The sequence below is a fragment of the Phaethon lepturus genome, unplaced genomic scaffold (assembly GCF_000687285.1).
Source record: "Phaethon lepturus isolate BGI_N335 unplaced genomic scaffold, ASM68728v1 scaffold15157, whole genome shotgun sequence".
Classification (NCBI taxonomy): domain Eukaryota; kingdom Metazoa; phylum Chordata; class Aves; order Phaethontiformes; family Phaethontidae; genus Phaethon; species Phaethon lepturus.
Genome location: NW_010551281.1, coordinates 46,959 through 59,081, shown reverse-complemented (window position 1 = coordinate 59,081; position 12,123 = coordinate 46,959). Strand labels below are relative to the sequence as shown.

At 38.5% G+C, this 12,123-nt stretch overlaps 1 protein-coding gene across 1 annotated transcript; it reads left to right on the top strand.

Annotated features, from left to right (window-relative positions):
• Window positions 1–1,066: 1,066 nt before the first annotated feature.
• On the top strand, window positions 1,067–9,170 carry WDR12 (WD repeat domain 12). Its single transcript, XM_010290859.1, has 11 exons — window positions 1,067–1,154; window positions 1,827–1,933; window positions 2,783–2,898; window positions 3,286–3,440; window positions 4,179–4,224; window positions 5,475–5,560; window positions 5,739–5,879; window positions 5,988–6,093; window positions 6,872–7,004; window positions 7,823–7,895; window positions 8,697–9,170. The coding sequence occupies exons 1-11, from the start codon at window positions 1,113–1,115 to the stop codon at window positions 8,772–8,774; spliced, it is 1,083 nt and encodes a 360-aa protein (XP_010289161.1). The 5' UTR covers window positions 1,067–1,112; the 3' UTR covers window positions 8,775–9,170.
• Window positions 9,171–12,123: the final 2,953 nt, after the last annotated feature.

Sequence of the window (12,123 nt, the reverse complement as noted above, 5' to 3'; positions counted from 1 at the left end):
AGGCCCCGGGCCAGCCAGGATCCTGCTTTGTCTGAGCCTGGCCCGTGGCAGTGCGTGGTGCCACAAGCGGGACGGCTGGGGGCAGGCAAAGAGCGGTGCTGTCGAAGTCAGAAGCAGCACCCCGGTACCCGCAGGCCCCTCAGTGAGGTCAGAGCTCAGCCTGAGCCGGTCCTGCCCTTCTGCTTTGGTCTGGTTACCGGAGTCAGGCTTTGAACCTGATCTGAAACTCAGCAGATAGCGGTGCTGGTGGGCAGTTGTGTGCCCAGCGCCACAGACCAAGCTGCCCCAGCAGATGGGAATGGAAATGTTTCCCAAAACCTGGCAAAAGAACTAATGAAACCAAAGCATTGGTTTTTGTGAAAGCTTGTGAGAGGAGTTCAACCATTATGTCAAGTGGTAGTTGAAATGGGCCTGACTGACAGGGTATTTTTGGGGGAAAGACACCTGTGCAATACTGTTGAAAAATCTATCAGAAACTAGACTAAATGCATCTTAACCAGCTGAAACTTCTTTAAGTTGCTCTTACCCCATGAAATTGCAACAAACCTAGAACAGAAAACTAGTGTACAGTGCAATCTCGTGTGGAAATGTGTGGCCTTTGTCAACTATGCCATTACAGGGGGAGAAATATGATCCAAATAGGATTTTCCTATTACTGCCTCATAGCTGGTGATGATAAAGAAGTGGGCTAGCAGTGGCGAGCCCCATACAGAACAGTGATGAAGCACCACTAGGGTTTGATTAGATGTAGCTATAGGTAAAAGAATTTCGAAAAGAATGTGCTGCAATAAGAGGCAAATTTAACTTTCTGAACCTGAACAGCAAACTGTCTTTGGGTACTCCAGGTCAAATTTTCCCTCACTCTTAACTCACGTAATCCTGTGGTATTCATAGGCTGCCCCCTTAGAACTGGGAGAAGAAACTGTTTTGTTCGTTTTTCTTTTTTTGAACATTTTGCTGGCTCCATTCTCTTGAACCAGCCACAGAATTATCTTCTTCTTGATGGTATCAATTAAATAGTGACACTTGAACATAGATTATTTTCCTGATTTGTTACAGTGGACCACAAATATGTGGAATTTGACTTCCTTATCAATGGACAGTTCTTGCGTATGCCCCTGGTCACACACATGGAAATGGAAAATATCTCCACAGTAAGTCATACTCAGTTTCTCCCCATCTTGCAGTGGGACAGTAGAACAGACCTAGCCAGTTAAACTTCAATCTGATTTAGGTATTACACTGTCACCTTGACTAGGTAGATTTCTAGTGTGTAAAAAAACTTCCTTGCTCGTTTTACTTCTTTTCTGATTTTCCCAGGAGAATTCCCAGTATGTTTAAACCCATTCTGAACTGCAAAGTGATTAGAGTATGGGTCTGAGCAGTGCAAGCAACATCACTATCCAATGTGTTTTCTATATACAATTCAGAGGGAAATTCTTGTCTTAGCTCATCGTTAACATATTTTTGTCTCTTGCTCTATTGGTTACCTTGGGGGATAATGGGCGAGGTTAGTATTACCTCTACAAAATACTGTGAAGTATTTTAGACAGTAGTTTTATATGGGTAAATACAGAAGAAGAGAAACCTAAGAGGAGTGAAATTACTTGCTTTTACTTCCAGCTTGCTATTAATAGTAATTTGATAAAAATATGGAAAGCAATATAATTTTTCTAAAGACTGTAATTCCACTAATGTGACTACTTGGATACCACAGTCTTTGCCCAATAAACTTGTATATTTGCACCACACTACAGTTAAATACTACTGTTACTGATTTTAAAAAAGAAAGCCACACTAAACAAGTATTTTGTCTGTGAGCTCAGGAGGAAGTGGTGGAAATAGAGTATGTGGAGAAATACATGGCCCCTCAGCCAGAGGAATGCATCTTCCATGATGACTGGATCAGTTCTGTTCAAGCTGCTGAGGAATGGTACTGCACTAAGCCAGTTCTAAGTTCTGTCTTGCTTATTCCTGTTGTATGCAGAGGACGCTGCGGTGTCAAATGGAGTGGTATTCTCTTGAATAATCCTTTTTTCTCTTTTTTAACCTGTCAAGGCAGCCATCTACTTGCCTTTATAAGGAGTTCAGTTTTAACACCTCTATTCTATGCTGACAGTGACTTTTAAAACAAGCAGAAAACAGCTAGGGTCACTGAACATGAGGTGCTGTTAATATAAATGGATAATACAAATGCTGTTTACTATCCTTCCCCTTAAAGGACAGCAAGATTTCCTTATCTGTCTTTTTAGCTTAAACTGTTGACTTGAAGTGTGACATTCATGTAGCCACAAATATAATTGTGTAGCTTTGATCAGAGCTTTTCTTTTAAAAAAAAAACAACCCAACCATAACCTGTTCTTCTCTACTGTGTTTTCACATTCATTTTCCAATCAACTCAGCAATGTTCCTGTATTAATGGTTTGAAAACACTTTGAGATCCTCTAGTAACATACCATGAACAAGTTACCTATTTTAAATGATGTAAGCAATCTTAAGTCTCACCTACCAGAATATGCCATACTCTCATTGCTTCTCTTTTTGTCCTGTACTCCTAGCCTTATAGGTGTAGGCTTTTGTGAAACTTCACTCTAACAAGAAATTTTACTTTCCTAAACTCAATTTTTTTTATATAAAGTAGCTATACTTTGAATTTGTTTCAGCTAGCCAGTTACTATGCTAATTTTTTTGTAAGTTTCTGGTTGAGGCTTTTTTTTTTTTTTTCTCATAAAAGTGTTGTTGGTTTTAAAAACAAGAATGTTTCAAATTCTTTACCTTGTAGGATATTAACTGGCTGCTATGATCAGACTGCTCGAATCTGGTCTTTGGAAGGAAAATCTATCATGACAATAGCTGGGCATACAGAAGTAGTGAAGGACGTGGCATGGGTGAAGCAAGGTCAGTATATTAGAGAATAGTAATAGTTTGATTTATTGGGGGAGAAATGTCAGCATTCCTTAATCATGAATATTTAATAATCTAAATGCTGCAATTATTTCAGTCTCCATTAGTAGTGTTAGAAATGAAATAATGGTGCGACTAAAACAGTCATTTAACAGTAATGCATATAATTAGTCTAATATGTACTGGGGTCTATCCGTCTCTCAGTCTTCAACAGCAAACAGGGGTATGTATTTTTATATTAATTGTACTTGTGGGGTAACGTGACATAAACTGAGATACGTATGGGTTTCTATATATCTGCTAGCTATTCTTTGACTATAATTACTATAAAGGTCTTGGAAAGCAGAATTAAGTGTGAGCATGACTTTTTTTCTTCGTCAGATAGTTTATTGTGCCTGTTACTCAGTGCTTCTATGGACCAAACTATCCTGCTGTGGGAGTGGAATGTGGAGAAAAACAAAGTGAAAGCCCTTCACTGCTGCAGGGGACACGCTGGGAGTGTAGACTCCATAGCTGTTGATTGCACAAGAACTAAAGTGAGTGACTCCTGGAAAGAAATTTTTGTCTTTCAGGATGTTAGCAGCCCCTATCTCAAAAATCATCTTTTTGTCCCTGCATAGATACTCGTCATCATGTTGTTATGACTGACACACTGATAAATTTCCAGTTTTGTTATAAATGGTTATTGAGGATTAGGAGTGCCACATCAACACTAGGTCATCTTTTCAAACAAAGCCATGCGCTTAACCTGTACTATCACAAAAACCTGAAGGTGACTTTAGATAGCACAAGCCATTATACCGCTGACTTTGACTTCTGTGAGTGAAGTTGAATGTTTAAGTAAACTTTGCTTTTAATGCATGTGAATATTGCATTACAATAATGTATTTTCAACTTTGACCTAAATTTTCACAGTAGTTTTAGTGGGGAAAAAAAATTGCAGTGATAATAAGAAAAAGCAGGTGGTAGTAGAGGTCCTTTCCCTGTATCCAGCCATTCAACAGTTAAAAGCACTCACCCCCCCAAAGGTGGAGTCATCCCTTAAAACCTTTTGGTGCTGAAGGAAATAGTTATTTTTTAGATTTTTCTTTTTCTTGCAAGGAAAGGAAAAAGAATAATTTCATCTATACCAAACTTTTTATTTTTTGAGGAGCCCAGTACTGGTCTTCATGTGTTATAACCCGCTAGTTAATTTTTCAAGCAGGAAGTGTACTTAGTATGGCTTACAAGGTCTGTCTGGATCAACTTTCAACAAAATGTTTCTGTTCATACAGTTCTGCAGTGGATCTTGGGATAAGATGTTAAAGATCTGGTCTGCAGGTAAGATAAGTTTAAGCTGGGATTCTTGGCTCTCTTCAAATAAACTCTACTTACGACAAGATGGAAGATAGGTACATGAATGCTTTTTGCTTTAAGAAAATTTGAGTCTGTAATATTAAGAGATAGATTTTTTTTTTCTTCCCCTTGCAAAATCACAACAATACATAGCGGTCTTAAGTTAGTGTTTTGGTTTATAACGAAGGCCATACTTAATTTAAGGTATGGTTATCAAGTACCTGCTGCTATTTATTTTATTCAGAATCATTAAGGTTGGAAAAGACCTTTAAGCATCAACCCAACACCACCATGGCCACTAAACCATATCCTGAAGTGCGTCTGCACATCTTTTGAATACTTGCAGTGAGGGTGACTCCACCACCTCCCTGGGCAGCCTGTTCCAATGCTTGACCACTCTCTCACTAAAGAAATTTCTCCTAATATCCACTCTAAACCTCCCCGGTGCAGCTTGAAGCCATTTCCTCTTGTTCTATCACTAGTTACTTGGGAAAAGAGACCCAACACCCACCTCACCACAACCCCCTTTCTGGTAGTTGTAGAGAGCAGTAAGGTCTCCCTTCAGCCTCCCCTTCTCCAGACTGAACCACCCCAGTTCCCTCAGCTGCTCCTCAGAAGACTTGTGCGCCAGACCCCTCACCAGCTTCACTGCCTTTCTTTGGACATGCTCCAGCAACTCAATATCCTTCTTGTAGTGAGGGGCCAGAACACAGTACTTTCTCTTTCATTTATTTTTAATGGATTTATACAAATATTCAGGTTTGCATATAGACTCCTTGCAAATCCAAAGTTTGTGGCTTATTTTCCTGTTCTGTTATTGACACCATAATACGGAGGACAGTAAGATGACCAGGTCTTTTCCAGAAATGTAGGCAAATTCTATTTGATGTGAAGGCTTTCTTTCACTGCTACAAGTCATATTCTTTCCGTTTGGGGGTATATATGTATCGTATCTAAAAGAATGATTGTACTTTATCACACACCTGAATTACTGTTGCAATTTTCCATGAGTAAAGATGGTTTTAAAACTGTGATATATTGAGAAGATCACCTAATTTATATTCATTTTCCTCATGCTCAAAATGGTGATAATACTGATCTGATCAGAGGTGTAAGGTTAAAATATTCATGCATCATATAGACAGGTGAGGTACTGTAAATATGGGGCTTTGCTTAATTGCTTATATGGAAATGCAAAAAACCTCTAGATGAAATGTGACTGTCTTCTGTCACAGTACCTACAGATGAAGAAGATGAAATGGAAGAGGCAGCTAACAGACCACGGAAGAAGCAGAAAACTGAACAGTTGGGACTAACAAGGGTAAGATGAGCTCCAGGTTTGTTCAGGATTTTATTTTAAAAGTGTGGCCACACAATTTCTCTTTCTTAAAAGTGACTATATGAAAATTTCTGGTGACACGTCTGAGGCTGACCAGACATGTTGAAAGAATAGATTTGTCGACAATATTCAATCTAACCTGCTCTCAGTTAAATTTCAGACTCCCCTGGCAACCCTCTCTGGCCACACAGAAGCCATCTCCTCTGTGCTGTGGTCAGATGCTGAAGAAATTTGCAGTGCGTCATGGGACCACACCATTAAACTCTGGGATGCTGAGACTGGAGATCTCAAATCAACGTTGGTGAGATCACTATATATGTTGTAGGTTCTGCTGAAGTCCAGGTCAAAGACAAAAGTTTTACAAAAGTAGTAGCTCCTCCTTCAGAGTTACTGTTTTCTTTTCTGACAGACAGGAAACAAAGTGTTTAATTCTGTCACCTACTCACCACTGTGTCGACGCCTTGCATCCGGGAGCACTGACAGACATATTAGACTATGGGATCCTCGCAGCAAAGGTGATTTAAAACATGCATGTTCCCAAAGTTGTTTTTTCAAAATCCTAACTTCTCCCCATTGGGAGACATCTCACAAACTGTCCTCTGGCCACTCTGCTTGAAACAAGCTGTTTGGGGGCTTTTATTCAACACAAAGATTATGTCTATTCTCTGTAATCTGGTGCAAGATGTCCTTTGATTTCCCACCTAATAATTTAGAAAACTAACTCATCTTAGGTTTTCCTCCCCCCCCCCCCCCCCCTTAAAACTTACACTAATGAGTCTTCAACTGTGCAGTTGCAGGCCTGAGCTTTTTTTTTGTGTGTAAGGTCCACATGTAAGTTGGTCAGACCACCACTAAAGTGAAACAGTAGTTGCTTTGTATGATATAGTGGTGCCATGTCTGACAGGATTGCAGATAAACCTGGTAGGCTCAGTTATAAGTTATTTCATAGACATGTTTACTTGTTTAGCTTCTATAAATCTAATCCAGAGTTCAATAGTATTATCTTCTTATATGTTAATAATAAAAGCATTTTTTGTTTGCTTTTTTCAAAAAAATTCTTTGAAAAGAGAGTTCAGTGACAAGAAAACTACATTTTGAGGTTCACCCCACCCCTGCCCCGAACTTGTGTGGCTTGTAGTTTTGTTTGCTTTCTTTAAAGTTCACTTTGATTCTTGAAATTAGAATTCTGGTGAGAGAAACACTTACCTTGAACACAAATATGTTGCTGACTGCTTTTCTCACTGGATTTTGTATGCATCTACTGATGTCTCTTTTTCTTCTTTTTCTCTTCAGATGGCTCCTTGGTTCTCCTGTCTCTGACATCTCACACAGGCTGGGTGACATCTGTGAAGTGGTCACCTACCCATGAGCATCAGCTGATCTCTGGTTCTCTGGACAACATTGTGAAGCTCTGGGACACAAGGAGGTAAAATAAACATGCGTTCTTTGCTGCTCAAAGCCATGTAAGCTTACAGGGTCAGTTAACCTAATGAAATAGCAAAAGCTGTCTGAGACGTTAATTGGAAACTCCTGTGGCGTTTATGAAAATCCTCTAGGTTTTAGGAGTCAAGAATATAACAAAAGGGAGAAGAATACTTGTAGTCTACCAGAGTACCTGTGGGTTAACATCTGAGAGCCGTATGGCGTTCCAGCACAGGACTTACCTGTCATTAACAGCAAAATTGATTGACATGCAGAAGGCAGCAACCATAACATTGCTACTGGGATTAGGAACAGTAGAAGGTCTGCTAACCATTCCTCTATTTTAAGGAACAAAATACATTTTCTAAGGAATGAGCCTAATAGCATGAAGCTTCACTTGATACTCTTCACAGACTTTTCATTACAAATTTCCAAGCAATTAAATTGTTTGCATTCAGAAGACATAAATGGCTTTTCTAGAAAGCACATAGTCAAGCAGCATCCGCACATGGGAAAGGGAAACTATATAATGAACTGTTCCTAACAAGCAGATTGATTAATTTCAGTCTCAAAGTAGCTTGCAAGCAGCTGAAAAATGCTGCTGCTTTTTTCTTTGGGGATGTAGGAGAGGTTAACACAGGTGTGATCAGCTCTGGAGAAAGCAGAGAATATGTCACAGATGGTAGATACCTGTGCTGTCTGAAAGTGCTTATAACTGCTAGACCACATCTGTTTGATAGCATTTCTTCCAGGGACCAATTTTGTTTTCTGTGATCACTTATGTAACTTCAAATGCGTGACTAAATACCTGTGTTTTACCAGTTGCAAAGCTCCTCTGTATGACTTGGCTGCTCATGAAGACAAGGTTTTGTGTGTGGACTGGACAGAAGCAGGGGTAAGAATCTGAAGAGCAAGTTACTCAATTTATACGCTTGGTGCTTAGGAAGCGGGCTAAAAGCAGTAATGGACTGTTCTTCCTTTATGTTTAAAGATAGAAGAGAACAGGAAGTTTTAGTGGTGCTGTGGTTGATACTGGGTGTTATTGTCATCTGCACTGCAGCACTTCCCTGTGCTACTGTGCAAAGGAGTAGGATGGGAGTTCAAGTTCTGTAGCATTAAGTAGGTGTTACACTGATATTCCAGACAAGGAGAGAAATGAGAACAGTATCACACCTTGCTGAGAACATAGATGTTCCAAGGTATCTTTAGTCTCCATGATGACTAAAGCAGCAGCATGAACTGACAGCTGGGGTGTGGCAATACATGTAGAAGGCAGGAACAATGCCATCCTCTATAGCAAGCTGTTCTGCTACGGTAGTGGTACACACATGTATAAGATGGGACAAAAACATTTTATTAATGTTTGAGATTCTCAGTCTGGCTCCTGTTCTCAGTAAAAGGCAGGAAACACTTAAAAAAAACTTTCCTGCAAAAACTTTGCTTTTAATTTTAGGGAGGCAAGAGACAAGGTTGCTTCTGTACTTTGATTACGGGTTTTAGTCATGCATTAAGAGTTCATTATTCATTACTTCTTCTTATGTCTTCAAAGGAAAGAAGATCAGAGTCCTCAACTTCTGTGTAGATATTTCGTTCAGTTCTGATATCAGATTAGTATCTGATACAGTTGGACTCTGATGTTCTTAAAGGTCTTTTCCAACCTAAGTGATTCTAATCAGTTTTCTTTTCCTCTCATTAGTTGCTATTGAGTGGAGGTGCAGACAACAAACTGTACTGCTACAGATACCCTGCTACAGCCTCTGATGTTGGAGCATGAAGGTCAACAGCCAGAAGTTTGTTTTTTTTTAAAAAAACAGGATTTTTGCAGCAGTTTCTCTCTGTTAGCATCCCTACACAACCAATAGCAGAAGAAGGGAGTTTTTTGTTGCTCAGAGAGCTGTTGTTCCTGTTTTTTGTATTGGTAACCTATATCCATTGGTCACAGAAAAATGACAACAGGCAGTTATAAATGTGATTAGTGTGAAACAAAGCAAAGGGCATTTCCTCCCTTTTTGATGGCTTTGAATTAACATCTTTTAAGTGACTATTTGTATAGCCCTTTTAATAAGGAGTAAACTGGTCCTGATACTCATGGAAGAATTACTTACTGGACTAAATTATTTTTTGAGTTCACCTGCTTTCCTTTGAAAAAAAATAAAGCTTTTATCTACAGTTCATTGGTTTAGTGCCTCACTTCAGCTCTCCTTTCAGTATAACTGTTGGCAGTTCTTACAATTAGATGCTTAACTGATGAACCCAGTCTTCTTTATAGGATGAAGACTTAGTAGGTTTGCAGTGCAAATGGTATGATACAAAGGAACTTGACGTTTACCGGCAGATGAAATATTCCATTTTTTTGTTGCTCATAAGGTAGGGCTGTAAATTACTTTATAAGAATGTGCCTACCATGTGCCACAGTGCATGTTATGTTGCTTTTTTAGGAGTGAGATACCACATTATGCATCAGATGTATAGAAACAAGTGGAGGATCCCATAGAGAAAGCAGTAGAAAAATTAATTTGTTCCTAGAAAGAATGGATACAAAAAGTTGCAATTGCATGTAGGTGGGTAGAGGATAAGTACTATCCAAACATGCTCATTTTCTCTGCTGGTGGTATTGCTTTTAATTCAGTATTTAAATTAAAAAGCTACTACTGCAGTTTGTTAGATGCCATATATGTTGTGATGTTAAACCAGCACATAGTTAAACTATGTGGAAACCAAACTGGAATATCCTCACTAATGTCTTAGGTTTCAATAACGTAAGACCAGTACAGCACAATCAAGTCAAATGCTTTAATGGCAAGTGTAGTAATTTTTCTTTAAAGAGTGAAAACTCTTAACCTCCAGGTTTACAATATGGACAAGTTCTGGGTAAGCAGTTTAGGAAACACCAGAACAGCAAAACTATGGAGAAAATGGCAAGCAGAAGGGTTTCTGATCCCTTGGCTCTGCAAGTAACATACCACAACTATTAGACTAACCTTTACTTACACGGAATTAGTTGTCTTGCCATCATCTTATTACCCATGCGCACATTCTTAGTATGTGCTTCATTCTTTCTAAAGCAATATACACTAGTCATAACTTAATATAGCAACTAATTGTATTTTTTTCTTATTTAAACTTTTAGTCCTTTAAAACATTGCCTTCTATTTACTCCACAAACTGGAACTTGCAAATATGGTATCAATAACTATTTTGTTTTGTAAACCTACCATAAATACAAAGGATTTTTTGTATGTGCTCGAACATGCGGTATTCCTTCCTCCCCACTATTACAGATTTGTGTCATTTCACATGCACATTTGTGGATATGCCAGTCTATTCTAGCAACCATTGGCCTAATACTCATAAAAATTTTTAAAAATCTGTAAGAATTTGTTAATATGAAAATAGAACAGTAAGAACAGTAATATCCTCTTTTGGTAATCCAGTATACCTGACTTTTGGAGCTCTTATTGGAGATGTTTTTAGTGGAAAGCAAGACAGTGAAGGAAGTTTGGAAACTAGTTTGCTTCATTTTCCTTCAAGACTTCCAGCAGCCACTTATACAAAATAGTTGAAGAATTTAGATTATTGCTAGAAACATCCATTTTATTACTCTTTCCAGTTTTTCTTTCAGATAAATTATGCTTAAAGCATAGCTTTTAGAATTGCTGTGGTATTTTACAGTCACAAAGCTGTGGAGCACCTCCAGCCAGTTAAGTAGTTGATAAAAGTAAGTGGGTTCTCTTATATGCATATGTCTAGATTAATGAATATAAGATAGGTAACCTTAATACTGTTTTCTTGCCTTCCCAGAAAGATGTAAAAAATACTTTTTAAAAAGGTCATGTTACTTGGCCTGTCAGCTTAGCTTAGAAAGATTAATATTATTTAGACTTAAGAAATCCCAGCTAGCATTAATCGGACTCAGTTTTTGAAACTGAAACATTAGATCTACTACACTTGTCACCTGTAGTAAATACACAGAGTGTAACTAAAGAAGTAGGTTTTGGTAGACTGCGGTTCAGAAGCAGGGCCATTTTTACAGCCTCCTCTCACTTTGGGTTCTCTTATTTGGAAAAGTACTGTGTCAGACCCAGAAAGAATCAACTAAGTAAACCATATTAACATTATGAAGTGATACTGGCATAAGTACAACATATTTTTGGAATGCATCTGTTTACCACTGTCTAGAAGTTACCCTAGAACCTACAAAAATACTTTTTAGATTTGGCCAACTGACAGTTTTTTGGATAATCTGTAATCTTAATTAAAACATTTAAATAAGAGTACTTGTTTTCCTCCAAACATGCATCTTTTTCATTTAAAATAATTATGTGAATTTAGAATGGCCAGCATGAGTTGATTTTAAAATTGCAAAAGAACAAATACAAACTTAGTTTTCCAGAATCAAGGTGCTGATGGTGATTTTACCCACAAAATACTAGCACCACCCCCCCCGCCATTTTTGCATGTTTGTAGTGCCCTGTAGTGTAATACAGAACAGTAAGGAACTTTTATATACTAACAGCTAGTTTTCCTTAAGCATCAGAGTGATACAACAAGTGAGGGGAATAAAGACAATAGTCAACTACTGCACGCTTTACTCATTTTTTGTATCAATGGGGTAGCGAGGGGTTTGTTTTTGAGAGGTTGTGCAATTAATTGTTCATCTTTTCATTCTGCACTGACACCTGGCATAAACTGTTAACTTCAGCTAGCACACATACACTGCCTCTAAATATAGCTCAAACAACATCGTGCATTAAGACACCCATTAAAAGCATTAAAGACAAAGGCTCACCTGCTTGGTCCTTGGTTTAATGTCACACTTGCATTTTCTGCTCACAAGTTTGCTTTTTCCCAGCTGGTTCTTTCAGCTTTCTTCTTGCTTTAAGACTTTCATCTTTGCTCCTGGAGGACTGCCATCCCTTTCCTACACCAGCCCTGGCAAAGCACTGCTTTTTTTCTCTCCTTTTGGCACTTTGTTTAGTTTTTTTTAATCTTTACTTTCTCATCCTTCTCTCAGCTAGGAGATTGAATTAAAAACATGGGATGGGGGGAAGGAAACTGTAAATGTTCCACTGAAAGTGACACACAGCCTAAATCAGCCTGTGTGGATAATGCCATTTACCATC

Coding starts and splice junctions, on each gene's coding strand:
- WDR12 (XM_010290859.1), top strand. CDS start 1,113: ATGCCCCTGGTCACACACATGGAAATGGAAAATATCTCCACA. Junction 3,441..4,178: donor TTGATTGCACAAGAACTAAA/GTGAGTGACTCC, acceptor CTGTTCATACAG/TTCTGCAGTGGATCTTGGGA. Junction 5,561..5,738: donor AACAGTTGGGACTAACAAGG/GTAAGATGAGCT, acceptor GTTAAATTTCAG/ACTCCCCTGGCAACCCTCTC.